The sequence below is a fragment of the Phoxinus phoxinus genome (assembly GCF_949152265.1).
Source record: "Phoxinus phoxinus genome assembly, chromosome: 3".
NCBI lineage: Eukaryota > Metazoa > Chordata > Actinopteri > Cypriniformes > Leuciscidae > Phoxinus > Phoxinus phoxinus.
The window spans coordinates 10,939,951-10,964,791 of record NC_136878.1 but is presented as its reverse complement, the minus strand read 5'-3'; the positions used below and the strand labels follow the sequence as shown (position 1 = coordinate 10,964,791).

At 38.9% G+C, this 24,841-nt stretch overlaps 1 protein-coding gene across 5 annotated transcripts in view; it reads left to right on the top strand.

The window, feature by feature from the left end:
* Window positions 1-24,544, top strand: part of LOC306995958 (transmembrane protein 132C) — a 220,140-nt gene extending 195,596 nt beyond the window's left edge. For 4 of the 5 annotated variants that reach the window (XM_079607995.1, XM_079607994.1, XM_079607993.1 and 1 more), the window contains 4 exons: window positions 13,006-13,211; window positions 14,290-14,563; window positions 15,881-16,072; window positions 19,705-24,290. In XM_079607995.1, coding sequence (XP_079464121.1) covers window positions 13,006-13,211; window positions 14,290-14,563; window positions 15,881-16,072; window positions 19,705-20,901 — 1,869 coding nt within the window. In that variant the 3' untranslated portion in view covers window positions 20,902-24,290. Of the gene's footprint in view, window positions 1-13,005; window positions 13,212-14,289; window positions 14,564-15,880; window positions 16,073-19,704; window positions 24,291-24,529 lie in introns of those variants that run through there. The other variant, XM_079607992.1, reaches the window with a different exon arrangement.
* Window positions 24,545-24,841: the final 297 nt, after the last annotated feature.

The following is a 24,841-nucleotide window of genomic DNA, read 5'->3' as shown; positions in this document are numbered from 1 at the left end:
CTGTCTCTCTCTCTTTTCCCCCTCAACGTGGCTGAGAGGCAAGTGCCAATTCTTCCGAGTAATTTGCGAGCTAGGCGGATGATGGGATTGGTGGATTGCGGCACCTGGCGCTGTTTTGCATTGTCAGCCAAATAATCTGTGATTTATCACTCCAGAGATGAGCAGAGAGTGGAGGAAGACACAGAACAGAAAGAGTGGAATTAAAGTGGAGAAAAGAACAGAAAACTGACAGGGAAAGCAGCATTCTGCTGGAAGAAGAAATGAAGTGGAAAAGAGCAGCCGAGATCAACAATGCATGATATTTTAATTGAGTAAAGTATTAAATACATGAATAAAAGTCCTTAGAGTATAATTGAATTATTGTTCTGAGGTTCATGAAGATTACTTCTTCATAAACTGTTTAATTGCTTTATTTCCTTTTGTAGCATTTTTTTGCAAAATAAATATTAATTATTCTATTTTAGCTGTAACCCATAATGTTGTCTAGTTGATTATAACGTAATGCTTTTAATTTAAATAAAATCGTTTAATGCAAGAAGGACTTTAAAAAAAAAAATTTAGGTTTGTGTTTTATTTGTTTCTTCTTAAGTATTGCCGTTCTATTGGTGCTAGACGAAGTCCATGTAAGTTCTGTATGTTAGGGCGTTTTCACACCTGAAAGTCTGCACCAAGGTCCGAACCAAAGTTCATGTTTTGATACATTTTATACATTAGGTAAGTTTTGGTTTGGTTTCACACTGCAATTATGCGAGCGCACTAAATAACTTTACATGACATGCTTGCGTCCTGTCGTCATTATCTATGTGGGCTGCATCTCGATATTGATTGGTTTGTAAACGGACGTGCGTCTGACGTCAGCGTGTTGTCAAAATCGGCGGGTAACTTTGACAACAATGAATGAACAGACGCATATCGTTGAAATTATATTGTTATTATTATAGTATTACTACCTGCAGCACCAACTATACACGAGGCTAGTTCAAAGTCGCCATATAAACGTCCTCGTCATGCGAACATTTGATCATCACCGGCAGGACTTCTTATGTCGTCAGACCATATTTCAAATAAAAACCTTGTCTCCTCTCCCCATGTGCTACCACGGCTCATTTTTCCTGCTATCTTTGTCTTCTTCGGCTTCGTGGGAACCACCGGAACTTCCTGTAAATGGTCTGAAAGTCCGAACCTTACAGAAAATGCTTTCACACTATAACGAACCAAACCTTTGTTCAGTTTGATCCGGACCGAGACCACCTCTTTTCATCGGACCAGATTTCGTCTGTTTGGTCCGGAACGTGGTCCGGGGGAGGTTTCACACCTGTAATTTTGGTTCGGATCAAACTGAAAAGTCCGAAAATCCGGACCAAACAAGGTAGGTGTGAAAGGGCCCTTATACTCATTCAAAAGTTTTTTTCTCTCTATATGCTCTCCAAATCTCAGGTCCTGAAGGTCCAAATGGGCCAAACACTACTCATTTTATAGAGGTATTAGAAAACCTCCAATAGTTTTTTGGTTTGTTCGCCTTTCTTGTCGAGACATAATTTTCTCTTTATAGTGCTCTACCCCACAAAGAAACACTGGCCTTCACCTCTCTCTCTCTCTCTCTCTCTCTCTCTCTCTCTCTCTCTCTCTCTCTCTCTCTCTCTCTCTCTGGTGTTGCATGCTGGGAGTGAGTGCGGTGTGTGAGAGGCACGTGTGAGAGCGTGAAGTTTTTTACGTTTTTTTCTCATGTTTAAAACTTTTTTTCTCACGGGATTTATTTTTTTTTTTTTTTTTTTTTTTTTTTCTTCTTTTTTTTTTCTTTATATTTTTCACTTTTTGGATCACTGGTTATTATTTTAAGTTTGTGAGGCGTTTTTTTAGTAAAACGGGATGGCGTCTTTCCCTGCGGGGGAAGAGTCGTCTCTGTCGCTTCGGAATGGTTTCAGGTGCGTTCCCGAGGCAGGTACAGCGATTGAGGAGGTGCTGTTAGCAACAGGAGAACAGGTAGGCCATGAAAACATTGTTTCTGCATCTCGTATGAACAAGGCAGTTGTCGTCTTTTTAAAAAACGAACAACTAGTTATCAGGATCATTGAAAGTGGCATTTGGGTGAAAGAAACATTTGTACCCGTTACACCTCTTTTTGCTCCAGCTACAAAAGTGACGATTTCCAATGTACCTCCTTTTATCAAAGATGACGCGATCGTGCGGGAATTAACTAGGTTCGGAAAGATGGCTAGTGCTGTAAAGACGATTCCCTTGGGTTGTAAATCTACCGAACTTAAGCATGTGTTGTCTTTTAGAAGACAAGCGTTTATGTTTTTGACAGCTCCTACTAAAACGCTGGATGTTTCATTTCGAGTGACATGTGGAGAGAGCTCTTATATGGTTTACGCGAGTACGGATACTTTACGTTGTTTTGAGTGTGGAGATATCGGCCATAAGAGATTGTCTTGCCCTCATAAACAACGGGCCGAGGAAGAAGCAGGGACGTCAGGTTTGACGGGCGCGAGTCCTAGTGGAGCGACTGCGGTGGAAAAGCCGGTGAATCAGAGTGATGCAAGTGTTCGGAAAGAGGATAGAGATGCAAAAGGAGGAAAGGAAGATGGTGATGGAGTAGAGGTGAGTGTAAACACGTCTGGAATTGAGGGTAGAAACGAAGAAGTGTCGTCTATTGGCTGTTTTGTCACTGGTGCGTCAAGCTTCAAATACGATAGAATGCAGGAAGACGCTGGTTCAAATGATGAAGCGGAAAAAGAGTCCGAAGACGAGAGTATTAGAGATGATGATTCTTGCATCGATGTAGACGTCAGTAGATATGGAGATTTGTATTCTGTTGAACAGATAAATAGTTTCCTGGATGAAACCAAAGGGAGGAGTGTTGATGTTGAGGAGTTTTTTCCTGACTTAGAGAAATTTATCGCATCCGTAATGAAAGCTCGTAAAGAGTGTAACGTTGAGGTTTTGACGCAGCAAAAACGTTTTAGACTAAAGAAATATTTGACAGGAGTCAGACAAAGAATTAGAAAGATGAAGGGTAAACGTAGGTCTACTAGAACTAGCTCTAAATAAGTACACATGGGGGTCTGGCTTTTTCTGTATTTTTTTCTATCTTTTTCTTTTTCCTTTCCCCTGTTTATGGATGTTCTTAAAATAGGATCCTTAAATATAAATGGGGCACGGGATAGAAGTAAATGGCCTCTATTAAAAGAATGTTTAAATTTGAAAGGAACTCAAGTTGTGTTTCTACAAGAAACGCATAGTAATGAAGAAAATGAAACTGATTTGGGGATGTGGTGGGAGGGAGATCATGTCTTGAGTCATGGCACCAACCTTAGTGCAGGAGTGGCAATATTATTTTCACCAAGATGCAAAGTTAAAATTTTGTCTAAAAGTGAGGTAGTGAAAGGACGCCTACTTGCCATCAGAGTGGAAATAAAAAATAGAGTTTTTGGGTTAATAAATGTTTATGCTCCTACAACGGGTAGAGAGAGAATAGCTTTTTTTCTTAAACTTAAAGATGTAGTTTCCTCTTTTATTAATGAAGATTTTTTAGTAATAGGAGGAGATTGGAATTGTACTCTAGATTTCACTTGCGATAGAAATGGAGAAGAACCTCATTTTTTATCAGCAGTATCTTTAAAAGAGATTACCACACAATTTGAACTTATTGATATTTGGAGAGAGAGAAATAAAGCAGTTAAACAATATACATGGATTAAAGTGACAGAAAATAGGATCAGTGCAGCACGTTTAGATAGATTTTATGTCAAGAATACAATGTGTAGTAGAATAGAAGAGACAAATATAAGCCCAAGCTCCATTTCAGATCATCATTTAATTTCTTTAAAAATGATTGTAACACAAACAACCCCTCACTGTTCTTATTGGAGATTTAGCAATAAGTTATTAGAGAATCTTGATTTCCATGACAAATTTAACCTTTTTTGGAACCATTGGACCGAACAAAAAAGTAATTATGAAAATCTTCTTCAATGGTGGGAGGTGGGAAAAGTTCAAATTAAGGTTTTCTGCCAACAATATTCATCACAAGCTTGGATTAGTTTAAAAAGGAAAATGTCTAAATTAGAAGAAGATATTTCTGCATTATATGTTTCTTTGATTAATAAAAATGACATGGGAGTCCAAGAAAATGTGTTATCTAAAAAACATGAATTAAGAAGTATTTTACATGAAAAAGTGAAATCAGCACTTGTGAAAGCACGGTTTATTTCCATTAATGATATGGACGCACCTACAAAATATTTTTTTAATTTGGAAAAGAAGGTTGTTCATAATAATTTTATGCATTGTTTACGAAGACCTGACGGAAGTACTACCTCAGATCCTTTAATGATGAGAAGAACTGCTGTTGATTTTTATTCTAATTTATTTGCAAAAGAAGACATTGATCTGAATACAACATGTGAACTTTTTAAAGATTTACCAATTTTGAAAGAAGATGAAAGACTTTTTCTAGACTCCAACATTACCTTTGAAGAAGTAACTGATGCAGTAAAACAACTCTCGACTGGTCGAGTACCAGGCCTTGATGGACTTACCGCAGAATTCTACAAATCCTTTTGGGGAATAATCGGACAGGACTTCTTTAAAGTTCTTGAAGAAAGTTATAAACGGAAAGAACTGCCAAAAAGTTGTCAAAGGGCCGTCCTTTCTCTTCTTCCAAAGAAAGGAGATTTGTGTTTACTTAAAAACTGGAGACCTGTTGCTGTTCTTAATGCTGATTATAAAATATTGTCTAAATCAATTGCAAATCGTCTTAAGACGGTTTTAGGTTCTTTGGTTCATGAAGATCAGTCATATTGTGTTCCTAAAAGATGTATTTATGATAATTTGTTTTTAATGAGAGATCTTTTAGAATATGTAAGAATGTACAATGTTAGTGCTGGTCTAATATCTCTAGACCAAGAAAAAGCTTTTGATCGGGTGGATCATTTGTATTTGTTTCATGTTTTAAAGTGTTTTGGTTTTGGCGATAGTTTAATATCATGGATAAAATTGTTGTATAGAGGATCCGTGAGTATGATAAAAATAGGAGGTGGGTTAAGTGTACCAGTTAAAATACAAAAAGGAATCAGACAAGGCTGCCCAATGTCTGGCCAACTGTACAGTTTGGCGATTGAACCCCTATTGTGTATGCTTAGACGTAAACTAAAAGGTTTAACTATAAATGGCAGTTTAAAAAAAGAGTCCATTATATTATCTGCATACGCTGATGATATTACTGTAATTATTCAACAGCAGGAAGATGTACAGAATTTAAAGGGGGCTTTGGACGTCTATGAAAGAGCTTCATCTGCTAGGCTTAACTGGGATAAAACAGAAGCTGTCTGGTGTGGTTCTACTGGGAACCTCAATATGGTTTTGCCAAAACTCCCTAATAATATTAAGTGGGGTACACTTGGTTTGAAATGTCTTGGAGTATATCTTGGTCAAGAGGAATATAAAAAGAAAAATTGGGAGGGTTTAGTGGAGAAGGTCTGTGCGAGATTGTCTAGCTGGAAATGGTTGCTACCCCAGTTATCATATAGGGGGAGAGTACTGATTGCCAACAATCTCATTGCCTCAATGCTCTGGCATAAATTGATGGTCGTGGACCCACCAGTGATGTTAATCCAAGATATTCAAAAGAGACTTGTTAATTTTTTTTGGTCTGGTCAGCATTGGCTGAGAGCTGCTGTCCTCTATCTTCCTGTTCAAGAGGGGGGACAGGGACTGATTGATATTCGAGCTAGAGTGACAGCTTTCCGACTGCAGGCTACTCAGCGCCTACTATATCACCAGCATCATGGATGGATGGAGCTAACGTGTGCTCTTTTACGCAAGGCCGGACGAATGGGTCTAGATAAACAGCTTTTCACCATGGCCCTAAAGAGAACTTCTCTTGGTGGACTTAACCCTTTTTACCTTAATACTTTGGATTTATGGCAAATGTTTTCTGTTTCAAGAGAGTGGTCAAAACCAGGTCCATGGCTGTTTAATGAATCTCTTTTTTTCAATCCTTTTTTTCCTGTTGAGATTCTGAACTCTGAGACTATAAGGTCAAATTTGATTCTTGCTGGAATATCCATTTTTCGGGATCTAAGAAAAGGAGATGGGTGGATTGAAGCTGAAGTACTTGCTCAAAAAGTAGGTTTCAGGTCTGTGCGTCTCGCCAAACGAGTGCTAGAAGACCTAGAAGCTGCGCTTCCTTGTTCAGCTAAAGAATTTCTCAAAGGGACCTGTCCAGGAGATGATATGGAGCCATTTTCTTTTCCGGAATTTAAGTTTTTGATGAAAAAGGATTATCAAGAGGAAGATCCTGGAAAACTGCTATCTTTGAATACTCCAGAAATGGGGTTGTTCAATGATTTATCAAAAAGAACTTTATATATAGCATGTGTTAAAACGATGAACTATCAAGACCTTAAAGACCAAACAGAAAGCAAATGGACTTTAGTGTTGGGGTCAGGCTCTTCCCCGAAAGGTAGCTGGCGGACCCTATACAAAAAACCCATTGAGAAGAGAGTGGGAGATCTGCAATGGAGAATTGTATATGGAGTTTTAGCCACAAACAGACACATAGCACGACTGGATCCTTTAGTTGGGGAGGGTTGTCCTTTTTGTACCACATCAGAAACTGTGATTCACACATTTATGGAATGTTATCGCCTGGAAAACTTGATGCAGTTAGTGAAGGTTTGGAGTCTGAAGCTAATGGGTTTGTTTAATGATTCATTGTTTATTTATGGGCCAAAGTACTCAGTAGAAAACAAGGAGAAAGTTATTATTCTTAATTTTCTTTATGGAATGGTGAAGTTGGCAATTTGGTGTACTAGAAAAAACAAAGTTGAAGAAAGTGGGTGTACTGATCCTATTTTATTGACAAAATGTTTTGTAAAAAAAAGGTTAACGGTAGAGTATGCTTTTTATAGCCTTACGCACAATGTTCAGTTGTTTTTTCATCTCTGGGGTTATAATAATTTTTTGTGTGAACCTGATGGGAGTGGAAGCTTTAATCTAAACATTTTCTAATGTGTTAATGAAGAAAAATATATGTGGAATTGTTTAAAAAAAAAAAAAAAAAAAGAATACACCAAACAAAAAACAAAAAAAAACATTTGTTTGTTTTAAAAATATTTATGCAGATAAATCCCAAATGTTATTGAATTAATAAAGGGATTTTTAAATGTCAAAAAAATGTCTCTCTCTCTCTCTCTCTCTCTCTCTCTCTCTCTCTCTCTCTCTCTCTCTCTCTCTCTCTCTCTCTCTCTCTCTCTCTCTCTCTCTCTCTCTCTCTCTCTCTCTCTCTCTCTCTCTCTCTCTCTCTCTCATTGCCCAGTCTCCTCTCCTCCTCTCTTTAAAATAGAGACAGAGATTAAATCGATTTTTCAGTGTCATCAAACCCATGGCTCAGCTCTTTGGCTTTGACGAAGGGAAGTGTTTATACAGGTTCGTTCCGAAGTCATGAAATAATATGCTATCAGCTGCAAGATGGGAGGAAAGGAGAGAGAAAACATACAGTGTATATCAGTGCTGTCAGTCGAATTAAATTTTTTTACTAATTAATCGCACATTTTTCACATCATTAATCTTGACTAATAAAACCTAAAGTTTTTTTTATATATTTTTATATTGTAATAATTTCACATTTAATCTCCAAATTAACGTAGAAACAACATAAACACAGTAATTAAAATATTTGTTTAAAATCTTTATATGAAAGAATACCGCTACTGAAGTCAAAATCTCTTCTCTCTGAGGAGTATGATGTGGAAGAGAAGAGATTGTTGAATAAAGTCTTTTTTTTGTGTGTGAACAAAAAGTATTCTCATCGCTTCATAACATTACTGTTGAACCACTGTAGTCACATGGACTTAATAACAATGTTTTACTACCTTTCTGGGCCTTGAAAGCTCCAATGAAGCTGCTGCCTCAAAAATATCTTAATTTGTGTTCCGAAGATGAACGAATGTCGTACGGTTTGGAACGGTATGAGGGTGAGTAATTAATGACAGAATTTTAATTTCTGTCAGGACCACTATCGTCAAATACAATTGACAATTAGCATACAGTTTGGATTGGCGGTATGGTTCTGTTCTGGGCAAGAACTCCCTGCGAAAAGAGCAGGGAGATCAGCAATAACCCCCCTTTGGTACATGTATTTGTCCCGAACCGTACGGTACGGATGTCAAGGTTCGGTGCATGTTGTCACATGGAGAATACATTTAGTCACAGGCTTTCAACTGCGGAAAGATATCAATAAAACAGCTTGAATTGAATTGACATTTAGTATCGACAGCAGGTTATTTCGCTAGAGAAATGAACTCTAGAGAGAAGTATTTCATATATGCACTATATTATTAGCCTATGCATCATATTTACTTAACTTGTTAGTAATGTCTTGATTATTTAATGTATACATTTGTTTAAATAAATTTGTCATGAAAACAAGTTATAACAGCCAATGTGTAAATGATTATATTTAAAAAATGAATTGGAGTAGAAAATTTACTTTATAATTAGATTTAGAAGTTAATGCAAAACCTGCCTTATGTGCAATTTACAGTTGTTGATTATTATATCTAAAAATAAATAGCAACTAAATTGAATCATTTGGGCTCTGTTGTTAATTGTAACCTTTAATATTATATAAATGTGTAATTACGGGCTCCCCATGTTGTTTACTGCATTAGCTAATACGTTTTTATCCTTAAGAAAATTGTATTATAATAGAATTTATTTAAAAACATATACACATTCAATAACGAGGTACGTACCGAACTGTCATATTTGTTTACCGTTACACCCCTAGTATATACAGAGGGGATTGCAAATGTTTTTTCCAGTGGTATTTCTCTGGTGTTACAATAAATGTAAATCTAGTCGAATATGCTGCATTTGGAACTTTGGTGGAGAAGTGTAATGTTGTGTCCCAGCTTCCAGAATGTCTTTCTCATGTCGTGTTTTTGATGTTCTGATATGACCACATGCCACTTTAGCTGCCATTTTCCCGTGTCATTAGCCTTGCAGTCCTCAGACCTGACACAGTCATTTCTGCTGCAGAGAATGACAGGGTGGCGGCTCGTAGAGCAACACTGGAGATGATCAGAAAGATAGGTGGATTGAAAAAGGTGCAAATTGCAAGAACAGAGATGGAAGCAAAGGTGGAGAAATTGAGCGTAGCATCCTTGCAGGGAATTCTGGGTAATTGCTCTTTCAAGAGTCACACACATATACACAAAAACTTTAGGGCTTCTAGAAGGTGCCTTTTATCAACTGTTGTTGTCTGTGTGGCAGAACATTCCACCCTATATAAAAACATCCACAGCATGGGAACTGTTATACATCCTCGCAGGGCTTGTGTGTGTGTGTGTGTGTGTGTGTAAGAGAGACAGAGCATTTACTTTGATGAAATGACATTTTTATCTCATGTTTTCATTCTAATTGCTTGCGTTAAATGAATCATAGTGCATATAAGTTGGTCTTGTTTGTAATGGCAATTCAATCTATCTTTTTCTGTCTCTCTTGCTCTGCAGCTCCCTTATCAAGTATTCCCATTTATATTGACATTTATATATATATATTCTAAATAATTTGGCTCTGTTAATTTGGTTTAGGTGTCAAAGTGCACATTCAAGTACAAAACATATGGCGTATATCAGCATAAGGCATAAGATTGCATTTGTCTAGTTGATACCAATACCAATGAAATTTCACACCTGGCTCTAAGTCATGTTTAGGGGTTGCATACTGTACTTGCCGTGGAACATAACAGAGACTAGCTGTCTTTCACAAACATTTATTAGGCTTAAAAAAATATAACTACTATTAATTTAAGTGAACTTCAAATAATCCTCACATAAACCCATAATAAAAGTCATATTTACCTGTGCCCTTCCTACCTGCCTAACAGGTAGGACACATACAGCAATTGTATGTGCTTCCCTAGAGATTTACCATCTACTGGATCGTGATGTGTGACAATCGCGGCAACATACACTTTCAGGGTGGACGGAGACAGCCTAAGCTCCAGTCCTTCCTGCAGAAAGGGCAGCACAGCTCTGATCAGGCATTTCCGTGGGTCTACCCGGTGAGAAGAAACCACTCAATGAACAGGTTCCACTTCAGGGCGTAAGCGCGCCTCGTAGAGGCAGCTCTTTGCCGAAGTAATGATGTCTACCAGTGCCTGGGTTAGATCACCCAAGTACTCCATATTCCGTCTAGAGACTATACGTGGAGGTCTGGACTCGGGTGCCATAGGGCTCCCCGTCTCTGAGAAAGCAGATCCTTCCTCAGAGGAATGCGCCAGGGAGTGGCTGCCACGAGGAGCATGAGTTCTAGGAACCAGGTCCCTTTGGGCCAGTAAGCCTCAACTAGCAAGAACTACTCCACATTCCTTCAGGACTTTGCAAAGTGTCTGTGCAAGTTGGCTCACTGGGGGAAACGCATACCTGCATAGGCCCCGGGGCCAGCTGTGTGCCAGCATGTCCATGCCGAGGGTCCCCTCAGTCAGGGACTAAAACAACTGTCAGTGGGACGTGTCCAGAGAGGCAAACAGGTCTACCTGTGCGGGTCCGAAGCATCTCAAGATTAGCTGGACCACCTGGGGATGGAGTCTCCACTCTCCCGGAAGCGTAGCCGGTCATCAAGATAACATTGATGCTGTCTGTTCTGACCAGTACGTGCTTCCCTAGCAGCCGCGATCTGAAGCGGCCCAACACAAGCCGTAGTGCTAGCAACTCATGGCAGTTGATGTGCCAATGCAGTTGGGGTCCCGTCCAAACACCTCAAACTGCATGCCCGTTGTACGTGGCACCCCAGCCGGTTGTGGAGGCATACGTGTAGATAACAGCATGCCTGGAAACCTGTTCATTACAGTGGGAAGCTCAGCATCATCTTTATTTCCAGAGCATAACAGCCCTCTCTCCGATGTAGCGATCGACATCTGATCCTCTGCTGGAGCCCAGAATGAAACGCTGGGTCCCCCATTAAAAGGACCGGCAATCCCATCTGTGAGCTTCACAGCTTGCGATGCGCTAGAGCACTGGGAGGCCCCCGGAGATGGCCCTCGGCGGGAAAGCCCTCACTGTAATCCTCAGGTCACCCTGGCTATTCGCCGAAGTAGTCCTCCCCGGGAGGAGGAACTAGACTGGGGCATAGCAGAGGGGACTCATTTGAGGTACTCGACCATGGCATCGCACATCTGCGCACATCGCACATGGCGCGCTGGGTTATGGCAACCCGGCAGCTCACTGGCTCACGACACGCTGAGCAGCTTAACCCCTTACGAGAAAGGCGAGACAAACAACGTCGTGATGTGGTCATGCTCTCATGTGAGAACATGAGCCACCCACAAATGCAGTCTCTGCATGCTTATGCTCAGGCGTGTGAGACAGTAATCGTGGCTGTCAAATGAGCATAGGAAATGACTGAATCCAGAATCACACGGGTGGAATGACATCTTTGACGGACTGACGTGATTGCTCTTTTAGGGAAAATTAAGCAGCGCACAGGGGAAATGGCCGCAGCACATTTTGCAGAACCTAGTGCAGTCTGCAGTGTGAAAGGAAAGCTCTTTTAGGCTGCTATTAAAACAGAAGGAAATGCTCTTTGAAGATCGCAACGACCGCTGCAGCGCCGTCATACCAACACTGGTAAGAAGAGCTGCTTCCTGACTCGTAGTAAATCACTCGAACAGCTGATTGAAACGGAACAACAAAAGTGCTCGGCTTCGAAGCGAAAAGCTGAATGTACGATGCAAGCGTGCCTCCATTCATATATCCGCTTTGCAGGACGGGGTGCGGGATGCAAATCTCACACGCCAATGTTCATTGGTTCGTTTAGCTTACACTTAAAGGTGATTGCGCTATCAGACGAGATCCGAGATCAGGTTTTCAGGTATACAGATGAAACTCAAAAATTTTGAATATTGTGCAGAAGTACATTTATTTCAGTAATTCAACTTAAAAGGTGAAATTAATATATTATATAGACTCATTACATGCAAAGTGAGATATTTCAAGCCTTTATTTGTTATAATTCTGATGATTATGGCTTACAGCTATGAAACCTTTTCACAATATTCTAATTTTGAATTTGGGGTTTTCATAAGCTGTATAATAAATTAACTTTTATAAATAATATTAACTAAATGATCTTTTTCGAGTTTCACCTTTATAACCACAGTAAATGGCACGTAATCATATGTAAAATAATACTGCTTAAATAATAAATTGTATTGCAAAAAGTAGAAAACTAACTAAAATAAAACAATAATATATATATATATATATATATATATATATATATATTATGATTTTTTTTTTTCAGTTAGTCAAATTAATCAAATGTGGTCTGCTCTGAATATCTGTGAAAAGTTCTTATTCTCCAGCTCTCTTTCTCTCTCATTTTCCCTGTTAGGTGATCATTATTAACAGGACGCATGTTAAGGAACATGTTTATGAAATGAAATCACTCGACAGACCACAAAAGCTTTAGCATTTTGAGCCGTACATGACACACATGCACGTTCATTTTAGATTTCATCATGCCCCCGTGGTGACCCTGAGCTGTAATAGTGAGATGTGACTGCTTCACGCTGCTTGAGCTCATGTGTGTGTGTGTGATTTACCGGTAGGGAAATGATAGTGCTCTGTTCACCATGACAACGTCACACAGACACAGCCCATCAAAGTGTTATAAACGTCCAGCGGATACAGACCACCATTAATCATGACAGAGAGTAAAGAGGGCAAAATATATAGAAAAGATGAGAAAAAAATTAAGTCCATATAAAAAAGAAGAAGAAAAGGGAAAAGAAAATCAGACTCACCGTTTAACACAGTTCCCAGTTTTCCCGTAATTATGTGAAAAGGGTGCTCTTCATTTTTTTCAGATAAGTGTAATTGTGGATAGTGATGGGAGGAAAATATAGCAAATGCCACAGCCATTACAAAATCAACAAAACAATCACAACTGTTCGATCCATCACTACTTCTCTTTTCTGTTTCTCTCGCACTGCAGGTATCTGTTGGTTGTGATGAGGTGTTGGTGAATGGGAAAGAGATGAGGGGGCGTGTCTCGCTTCAAGTGAACTTTACCTACCTCTATTTGACCAGCCAATTAGAGCTCACAGTTTGGGTGCCACGGTTACCGCTCCAGATTGACGTCTCTGATGCCGAACTCAGCCAAGTCAAAGGATGGAGGGTGCCCATCATCACCAACAAGAGGTGCGTGTGTGTGTGAGGCAGTGAAAGGTATATTTATATATATGTGTGTGTGAGCAGACATCTGAGGAGATGGGCACACTGTTTTTAGCCACAGAAATCCTGCACCATCCCTTTCATTTTCATGGTATTTGCTGTCTGTTTGTGTGTGGATATATGTCTGCTTTTTTCACAGCCCAATTCTGCTTGTTGGCCTTCAGTCTGTCTGCTGGGCCCATTTTTCAATTTGGCCAATTTCTGTCTATCTGTCTGTAACAACAAAACCACTGCACGCGCACACACACATACACACACCCACTCACACACACGCACACACACACAAACTTACACCCCATGCAATGTTTCCCCCTTGGTGAACTTGAAATTTGAAGTAATCACAGTTTCAAAGAGAGAAATAAATAAAGACAAGGAAAACAAAACAAAACCCAACAGAAAGAACGGAATAATAATAAAAAGAAAAGAAAAGAAAATTGGATAATTGCTGGAGATCAGATTATTTTCCTCAGTTCTAATCAGTCAGGTAACCAGCTGCATCTTTTAAACACAGTGAGTTTATTTTTTAAATGGCATGTTTTAATATGCAAAAATAAAAATGAGATGTGAGAACAAGTAAATAAATGACCTCACACAGAGCTGGAATGTACAGGCAGTTTGGGTACTATTTTGGTAATTTTGACAACCCCTGTCTCAGTTCACTTTCACTTTAAGGAAAATCTGCTTAAGGAGTTTCATGAAAGAAAGTAAGTCATACTGGTTTGGAACAACATGAAAGTGAAGCATGATGCGTGAACTATCCTTTTAAGGAAACCGTGAAGCACAAGGAGAATTTATTTTGTTTTTTATTATTCTAAGAATGGCATTACTAGTTAATCATTATTTCAACTTAAACAACCCAACTGAAAGTCAACCCATTTGTGTTGTGTCTATTGAATGTTATGATTATACATAATGGCAGTTCAATAATAATGTTTCTACCTTTTATACTTCAGGGCTTCATTACATAGCCAGACTCATGTCACCACTTCATAGTCAATACAATTGTAATTCTGTTTTCTAAACATCTGCTTTCTGTGTTGCCCAGGCCGACCCGGGACAGTGAGGACGATGAGGAGGATGAGAGGAAGGGTAGAGGCTGTGCCCTGCAGTATCAGTATGCTCTGGTACGTGTTCTCACACACTTCGTGGCCGAGCCAGCTGACCCTGGTGGGGAGCTTGTGCACATGCTGGGTTCAGATTGGTCTGCTGACATCACAGAGATGGTCCTGGACTTTCTAAAAGTGGAAGATACACGCACTGCTCGACTAATTGATGGAAGGGTGCTGGTGGGAAGAGACCTGGGCATGACCACTATACAGGTAACTATCTATCTATCCTTCCATTGTTGATGCTATTTATGTTTAACATACAAGGCATCTACATCTCTATTTATATATTTGGCATATTAGTACAGTATATATGTGGTCCCTGCGAATCAAACCCATGCCTGATTTATTCATAGTCAGTTTGTTTGACTGTATCTGCTTGTTGAGTGGCTCAGTTTTTAAAGAAAGTCGGCATACTTTATTTAGAGTATTCACCGTTGACAAATAAAGAAAGAACCTGAGAGATAGTAACACTTCCCTTGTCAAACACACCGGATATATTCACCCCTCATTGCAAAGATGTAATTGCATGCGAGTGATAACAAGCTTGTTTGCCTACAGGTGTTAAAATCTCAGCTGTGTTGAATGCTCAATCCTGAGTCAAGTGTTCTGTTGGCTAAAAGGCCCCTGTGTGTTTATGTTAATTTTCTGTCCATGTGTGTTTTCATGTCTGTCAGTCTCCATTTGCAATGTATCATGTTTCACGTGTTGGTCCAAATGTGTGATGGTTATATAAGACCTCGAATGTAGTTTTGAGTGGGTTATGTTTTTAGTTTTTAGTAGAATTCTATCTGTTCTTTTTTCATGTTGTCTCTCTCCCTATCGTTTACGCTTTCGCCACCCCTTTGATTTCCTGCCATTTTTGTTATTTTTTCCTTTCCTCCCCTCAGCTTGGGAATCCTCATGGTGTCAGTTATGTCCATGCTAACAGAATATGATGCTCGACGATGACACGTTGACTCTGAGAGCTCTTTGTACACCTGTCATACTGCCTGTCTGTCATAGTAAAGCAATTGCAAAGAGTCAGTTTGTATCTCCTCGTCTTTGCTTTACTTTTGTAAGGATAGGACATATTATATAATGGAAACTGGGACAGGAAAGGGTTTTCAAATAATTATATTAAATTGCATGCAAAGGGATAGATAGATAGATAGATAGATAGATAGATAGATAGATAGATAGATAGATAGATAGATAGATAGATAGATAGATAGATAGATAAATCTATCATGCATACATACATACATACATACATACATACATACATACATACATAGATACATACATAAATACATAAATACATACATACATACATACATACATACATACATACATACATGCATACATACATACATACATGCATACATACATACATACATGCATGCATACATACATACATACATACATACATACATACATACATACATACATACATACATAGGTAAGCACAGATTGACACATGCATTTTATCTGCACTGTGTGACGATTGGATCATTGGTGCCTCCATTTTTATAATTGTTTTATTCCCAGGTAATATCTCCTTTGTCTGACTCCATTCTGGCTGAGAAGACCATCACAGTGCAGGATGATAAAGTGACCATCACTGATCTGGGAGTTCAGCTGGTGGGCTCTTTGAGTCTCTCATTGCAGCCCAGCTCCACCAACAACAGAGCCTTCTACATCACAACCACTGCTCAGGACCTGTTGCACACTCCCAAACAGGTGAGAGCCACGAGAAGTGACCACCAGAATAATTCATTTTACAACCATAAACTACTTTGAATCGAATGGGAAAAATATTTATATTAGCTATAAAATTCTAAAAGTGGAAGTTATGGCTGTCGTAGACTATTATAAATTGGCTGGAGTATTCTGGAACTAAAGGTTGCAGTGTAGAGTTGTAGAGGCTATAATGAATTGAATTGACTTGTACATTTAAAAAATGAAAGTTGAAAATACTGTGAATTGGCAGCAGCAATCTAAAAGTTAGAAATTGAGGCAATGTGAATGGGCTGTAACTTTATAGAATTAGAAGTTGAGTCTATTGTAAATTGGATGTAATGTTATTGAACTAGAAAATGTGGCGGCTGTGAATTCACTCTAAATGTTGTGGAACAAAAAGTTAAAAATTGGATAAAACATTATCCACCTGATTTTCCATTGTGGAAGTAAGCTATATCCTGTGGATGTGCTAACCCTTCGATTCATTAGCTGCTATAGTTAAATAACTAGAAGAAAGTCAAGTAAGCAGTACAATTATTTTTGCAACAAATTCGTTTTTTTTATGATTATGATAATATTCAAATAATATGACAAAAATACTAGTTTGCAACATCAAGCAGAATAACAGACTGTTTTTGTACAGCTAAAATAGCCAAGCGGCTGACAAGCCTCACACATTCAAGTTACAAACGGCAGAGGCCGCAATCTTACGTTTAAAATTAAGTTAGATAGAACCAAAAACTGAAGCTATATCTGAATGTATCTAAACGTTTTAGAACTTTGAGGTTACTGTGAATTAGCTTGAATGTTCAAGAACTTGACTTCAGTGAGAATTACTGGAACACTGCAGAACTACCCCTAGTGAAAAAAAACCTATATGAAATGTATTTAAAATACATTTATTTCATACTAAGTATACTACAAAGCCTTTAACATATTTACTGACATGTCGCTTGACACTTACTGAAATAAATATTATAATTTATTTAACTTCATTTGGAGTTCTTCTTTATTGCGCTATGCACATTTCTCAATATTAAGCCTAAAATGTCTCTTAGTAGGGATAGAATGATCTCTGTGTAATATCAGTCTTTAAATTCAAGACATTTAAAAGTGTACCTAAAGTATACTTGCAATAGTTCCACTTTAGCACATTCAAATATGCTTAAGTATATCTTTAGTTGGACCACAGCACTATTTCTATAACTAAAGTACAAAGTACAAAATGAGTTATACCAATTTAGTATACTAAAAGTACAATTTAAGGGTATTTATTAATATTAAGTACATAAATATAAATGTATTTGTAGTATACTTAGCATAAAATATATGTATTTCAAATACATTAGCATATTTATTTTACACCAGGGACAACATGAGGCTTGGAGAACAAACTAGAATTGCAGCTGAGAAGGACAATTGCCTAAAGTTTTTAGGCTGGTGTGTTAATTTAAAAGAGCAGTGCAGTTTGAAAGAATTTGTTGGAAAACATTTTTTAAGCTTAATCAGCTGCAAGGAAACCTGCTGATTAACAAAAGTATCCACAAGCAAAAGAGCTCTACATCAGAAATAGGCACTAATATTGTGACACTTCAAAATAAATTTTCATTCATGCTACCTGGTTGAGCTTTTTTTTAAGGGTATGTGGCTAAGGAGAGCGTGAGAGATATTGGAGGCAAAATGTAGAGACTAAAATGTTCAATAAAAAGTCAGGTAAAGGAACAACTTTTTTTAAAAAGCAGACTGCTTCTTGCATACTTTCCAGACCATGCAACATTTTAAACGAGTCATTGTAAAGCACACATATCAGCCGTCCACAGTTTGCCCTGCCAACAGTACAGATACCATTGCAGAAATAATCCAGTATGCAAAGACATTCTGCAGAATAGCCTCTGTTTGCTCTATTAACCCATGGCCCCTCAATTGAGGCACTGGTGTTCATTTTGGCAGGCCTTGTTGTAACTGAGAAGTGAAAAGCTCTAATATTCTACTTCCACGTGTGCTGTTTGTAATCATCTGATTAAAGTATTTAAAATAGCGGCTCTGCTAAAAACCGAAACGCATTCCCTGGCTTGTGCCAGCGTTTTCCCACGCACAAGGCCCAAGGTTAACTATGAGTGAATGAGAGTGGGTGGGAAAACACTGCAAGAGTCTCATTTGGAGTTGTTAGCAATTACGGATATTAAGAAAAACGCTTTTTGTCTCATTTGAAGAAGCTGCCAAAATCAAGGTGGCCACATATCTGGAGGTTGTTCTTGTACACTATTTCTGACACTAGCGTAGTTGATCTGCAGTTTGCGTTTCACTCTCTCAAGCGTTTGTGATTAAATCCACACACTCTACAGCCTATATAATTATAATACAAATCCTATAATTACCTCTCTCCTTCCTTGCATAGTACTTGATATTTCTTAAATTATATATGTCTACATGTTTAGATGAGCTAAAATTAATTAGCAAAGTTCGCAAGTTCTGCTACAGATGTTTTTGTGCGCTTTTGAAAAACTTGACTTGAAAACTTCACTCAAACATGAAAATGGTGTCATTGTTTACACACTTTCATGTCATTCTGAACTGTATGACTTATAATAATAAACATGCTTTTTTTTCCCATACATTGAAAGCATAAAAGGTATGAATGTTCTACAAGCACAAATAAAGTCATACAGGTTTAGAACAACATGGGTGAGTAAACCATGACAACATTTTCATGACAGAACTATCCCTTTAAAGCAACTCTTTTCAGCCTCATAATACTGTTGAGTTGTGTTTCCCTGTAGTTGATGGTGAGGAAAGATGTGAAACATCATTTGTTTCAGCGGGGAGTTAGTCGAGAAGATGATATGCCACCTTGAATTTGATGCTGTAACCAAAAAATGGCATGCAGCTCCATTCTGTACTCGTAATGTAGTCTTTTTACTGCAGGACTTCCTGTTGGGCATGCACTTTCACCTCACAGTCAAGTGAAGAGGATGTTTATTGTTTTTAGCACTCCAACTTAATTGCCTCCTCTTTTTTATTTGATATATGATTGACTGAGCATTTTAAATGTAAATCTTAACTTGTAATGCTCCTGCATTTATCATGGACATTTAAAAAAAAAAATATATATATTTATTAAGAGAAATCTTGATAGCATGGCTATTGGATGTCAATTCCAATAACAGGCAGTTTGTGCTTTGATTCACATTCAGTGGAGAAACCCTAATTTTCACAATTAAATGGTATACAGTATATACAACTTCACTCTCCAAGGATGCAGTACCTATATAAATAAGAATATTTCTAACATTTACAGTAAGTCATTTGGTTTTGTTGTTAAAGGGATAGTTCACCCAAAATGAAAATTCAGTCAACATATTCCATGCAGTTACCATGAATGGCTTGAAAAGTGGCTTTAAAAAAGATGCAACACTCTGTAAAAGTATCATAAAAGTGGTCCATATAACTCATGCACTTTATAGACTTTGTTCTTCGAACGGGATCAACCAATTCAATGAAAACATGAATCATTCAATAAAGAGCGAGCAATTCTCTTATAATTTGTAAATAATGTCGGAATTTATCATTTTTGGCAAACTTATCCTTTAAACCATGCTTCTATTTCTCACTACCTCTCTGTTTTATTATAGGAGGCCATCATCAGTGCATGGATTCAGTACAGTGATGGCTCTGTGACCCCTCTTGAGATCTATGACCCCAAAGACTTTACTCTAACCATCACCTCACTGGATGAGAGCGTGGTCTCCACCTCTCAGGACCAATCCCAGCGCTGGCCTGTGGTAGTGGCAGAAGGTGAGGGCCAAGGGGCGCTGCTGCGCGTAGAGATGATGATCTCAGAAATCTGCCAGAAATCCAAGAGGAAGAGCATTTTGGCAATGGGCATAGGAAGCGTACAGGTGAAGTTCGGACAGAACGACCTGGAGCAGAGGAGTGGAACCCAAGAGGAGAACGGTCTGGACAACAGCACAAATGAACAGAGACAAAAGATACTAGAACAGGATAAAACGAGCGGAGGAGATGGCTGGAAATACACGAACACTGCGGTAGAACGGGAAGAGTCAGTCCTGAAGAAAGTCAGCACGACCCCAAAGACTACGCTAACTAGTCGTTCCGGGGGCAACAAGCAAGGTGGGGGACAAAACAACAACCCTGTGGACTATACCAGTTACCCAGTGCAGGTTGACATACCTGGCGGGGCAGAGAGCGACTTGACCCAGGCTCCAAGAGGTCTGTCAGACCTAGAAATCGGCATGTACGCCCTGCTCGGAGTCTTTTGCCTTGCTATCCTTGTCTTTCTTATCAACTGTGTCAGTTTTGCTTTTCGCTACCGCCACAAACAGCTTCCTGTTCTGGAGCAGGGCAACATGAACCACGCCCATGATTGGGTGTGGCTCGGCAACGAAGCAGACCTGATGGATCATCACGGCGACCACGGGCCACTGGCACACAACGACGAGTGCACGACTGCAATAGATCGCAACGAGGGGTGCGAGGAGAGCAAGTACCTCCTCAATGGGAGCGCCATTCAGAAAAGCGGATCTTCGCATGGCCGCAGCATCCCCCATGTACACTCCGATCCAAGGTCCTGTTCGGGAAATGACCCCAGCGGAAAAATCGAACCCCTTAACAACTCTCCTAGCGCTGCCAAGCGCAAAAGGGTCAAGTTTACTTCCTTTGCCACCGTACTACCAGACGAAGGTGGGCCATACACCAACTCCATCCTTATTGGGAATGAAGACGACATCAAGTGGGTCTGTCAAGACATAGACCTGGGACAGTCGGCCGAGCTTAGAAGCTACATGGAGAGACTGCAAGACAATCTGTAGAAGCTGGGAAGAGAATGAATGAAAGGGAAAGCGAGAGGGCGGACACACAAAAAATCACCAGAAATGCCTTTGCACTGTGGGGGGAAAGCAGGGAGAGAGGAGAAGAGGGAGGAATTATTAAAGAATCGAAAGTGGATGCAAGGAGGGAGTAGGAAGGAATGAAATCCATCGGGAGTGTCGAGTTAAGTAGGAAATTCACAGAAAGGGGAAACGGGTGAGGAGAGACTGGCACGTTCACACTGGCTCCTACGATCGGTCCAGGTGGCACAGAGAGAGCAGCTGCCAATTGGTTTGCGCAGGGACAGAATGCCAGTTACCGACACCCTAAATAAACAAGCCCAAACAAGACCAGCGAGAAAAAGAAAGGAAACAAACTTGACAGCTGTACAGAAAATCACAGTCCATGAAAGTGAATGAACGTGGGTTGTTATCGCTAATGTAATTTAGTTTTTTTTTTGTTTAGATTCAAATCATAGGATTGTGGACAGATACAACAGATTTTGAGATATTCTTATTTTTCGAGATAATCCCAGGCTTTTTCCAGATTAGTATGTATCTAGACCAAAACAGGCCCTCAAAGCACCCAGCCTGCCCCAGATCCAGGTGTGTGTTTGTTTTTTAACGCTTATTTTGTACTGTCTGTCCCTCCTGTGTGAATTCCGAGACGTGGTCGTGGACATGTGAGATTCCCCCTGGCTGGAATCTGTACCAGCTGTATCTGCACACACACTGTTTAAGGAGTCGGTGAAAAACACCAAAACACCACAGTCCTCCCTCTCCATCTCTCCTCTAGGAACAAGACATCGATGATGAAAAGCAACATGAGAATAAAGACTCCTCATGCACTGTCCATTTGATCAAGTGAATGTGGAAAAAAAAGGACTGAGGACTTCTTTTGAGCCCCATCGGGAGGTTGTTCATTTGCACAATAAGAATAACACAGAAAGTGCATAGTGGCCCTCAGCTAATCTGAGGTTGGCCCATCTGACTGTCCATACAGCAACGGATCCAGAAGTACAACCTGACAGTTTGAAGATGTGATGATGAACATGGGACGGACTGTGTAGAAATCCAAGCCCACAAAATTGAGTTGTGTGTTATAAAACCATATGATTGCTGTGATAGAAAAATATACAGAGTAGATATGGTCTATTACTCTCCAGTATGGTAAATGTATGAATGTTTCTCTTTTTATTGAGGCGAAATGTACATCATTTGCCCCCTTTTTACATGGCCGGAGCACCTCCCCATGGTTTTTACATGTCCTATAGGTTTTAAAGCAACTTTCTATTTCTGCCTCACTAACCCCAGCATTTACCCGGCTCCTTGAATCCTTGTTGTTTATATTACTGAAGAGTTGTAGGGAAGGACAGATGTGGAAACCTTCTCTTTGAAAGCTCAGGTGAAAATACGCTCACAGATGAACAGTGGTAGAACTGAAATGTAGATTGTAAGAATGCAATATTTATTTGTAAGTGTAATATGAGATAGGATGTAAATAAAATGATTAAAATTTCTTGTGGACACTGCAAGAAGGCTGTTGCCTACATTTTCACAAAATCGACACAGAAGAGTCATGGGGCCATTTGAGTGTTTCATATGTCCATATGAATAAAAATGATAGGGTTTAGTATGTTTAGACATGTCATGGGTTCTGTCACAATATCTGATTCCCCTTTTGCACAGAGTTCAGCCTTTTCATTTGATATATTATATTTTTGTTTGTTTCAAAGGTGTTTAGTTAAAGCGACTGTAAAAGTAGGGGAGAGCAGAGCACATTGAATTCATTGTAATTGTAATTTGGTTGTGTGTGTGTGCGTGTGCGTGCGTGCGCGCGTGCATGTTTTAATTTTAACAGATTTTAATAGATTAGTTCAGTTGTTTTCATCAGCTATTTTGTCATCAACTTATTCTAGACACAAGCCTTAAGGAAATTTAAGGAAATTATAAATTATTCATATGATATATGATTTGATTGTAAATAAAACTGACCCTAAAACTCAAAATTATATAAAACATTTAAACTGGACTTTTAACTTAAATATCTGTGGTTGTTAATAAAACTGTCCATTATTATTATTATTATTATTATTATTATGATATGTTTTGCTCTTGCACAGACCTTCCATGGCAATGGTGAATACATTGAGCATTTATTGAGTGTTACATTTATACCTACTCTCCCCTATCAGAATTGCTCTTTGTCATAAGTGATGTGTGATCTATTTGACATGCTTAAAGATACACTGAAATGCTTAAACATTTTGACTGTAGTTTAAGGCTGTGTCTCTCAACTCCAGTTGAGATGTTTGGGATGAACCTCCCAAAATGTTTTAGATGTCTCCCTATTTAACACACAAAGAAGCTGGTGAGTTGAAGCTGGTAAATTGAGTCCATTTTTTTTTAAATCTAAAAATATGCTGGTATGTGGGTCCCCAGGAAACACTGGTTTAAGGGAAAGCAGTGTAAGTTTCAGACAAAAAAAAAACTTCATTCCAATAGCTACAAGTTAATGGGGTGATTTTAACCCCTCCCCTTCCCCCTAAAACATTCATACCTCATTTTATTGAGGTGAAGTGACAGGATATCTTGTTTTCCTGGTTTCCTCATGGGATTGGTTTGACTTTTACTGTATGAAGTTTCATTTCGTTCTGGCCTTGACTCTCAATATAGCGGAGCGACTGTTTTCCTATTATGTTGCTTAGTTTAAGCACTATCCAGTTTAGTGTCAGTTGTGACTGTAAATTATGGAGTAACCATATAATAGAATGTGAGAGAGAGATGTTGAGCTCATGTGTTTGCCAAGGCCACTGCTGACAACTCTTCAACCGGAATAATATACTGGATTGCAACAGTAGCGCTCTTCGTTCACCATCCACACGAGGCCTTAGATGCAGTGTCACAATGTCTAATGACTCAAGATGGAGAATATTCATCTTTATTCCATATTCATTCGCTTAGTGATATTCTGATGTGTTTTCAGATACTCAATACTCATTCAGTATTCAACATTTTTTCATAAACCATGTCATATTCTGATATACGAGTACCTGTTTTTCATATACATACATATTTGTCTGATAAAGCAACTTCGTGTTCATGTATACAAATCTATATTTTCATATAAATATGTTTTAGCACCTGAAGACACCATGATTTTGTACAAACATACAGATCTAAAAGCAGAAAGAATGACGTATCACCTGCAATGCCCTGCGCTCTCATTTTACGGAAGTACCAACATCCGTTAACTTCCCTTTGCTGGTATTTGTTCAGTAATGCCCTCATTGTGTAAATGCTTTGTCATTAAAGTTGTTGCCTATTGACATGGAATTTTTGTTTCTTTCACTTTCCTTTAGTTTCAGCTTGTCTCCATTAACTTCCCAAATGTAAGCCAGCTTCTTGAGAACTAGTTATTCATGTCATATTGTCTAGGGAGAACCTGCACCAGATTTTAGAATGTGTCCACCTCCAAAATACCAATTGAACTCCTCATTAGCATTACAAATACATTAATATATCTATCCTTTGCTCACGTAATTTCTCCAAGCTACAGCTGTGCATAAGGGGTGACATTTCATTCATCGCATATGTATAGTCTGTGATTCTGATGTTTTTTATTTTTCAGTTGCAGGGAGAGCAGCTTTGATGTACACCAATGACTAAAATTTTGGACGACACATACCAGACATTCTATTAGCCCCAGTAAAAGCATCAGCACAAGGTAAAGTTTGTGTGCAGTAAATGTTGGTGAGATGTACACCACTGTACACATTTCATTTGGACTGTTTCAACAAAAGATGGCACAAAAATACTCTATAATGAACCCCACTATCTTCCACTTTGACTTCAAAGTCATTTTTTGAAATTTGGACCCATTTTTCCCCTCTCAGAAAAGATGGAACAGTCATTATGCTGCTGTTTCAGAGGCGGAGAGAAA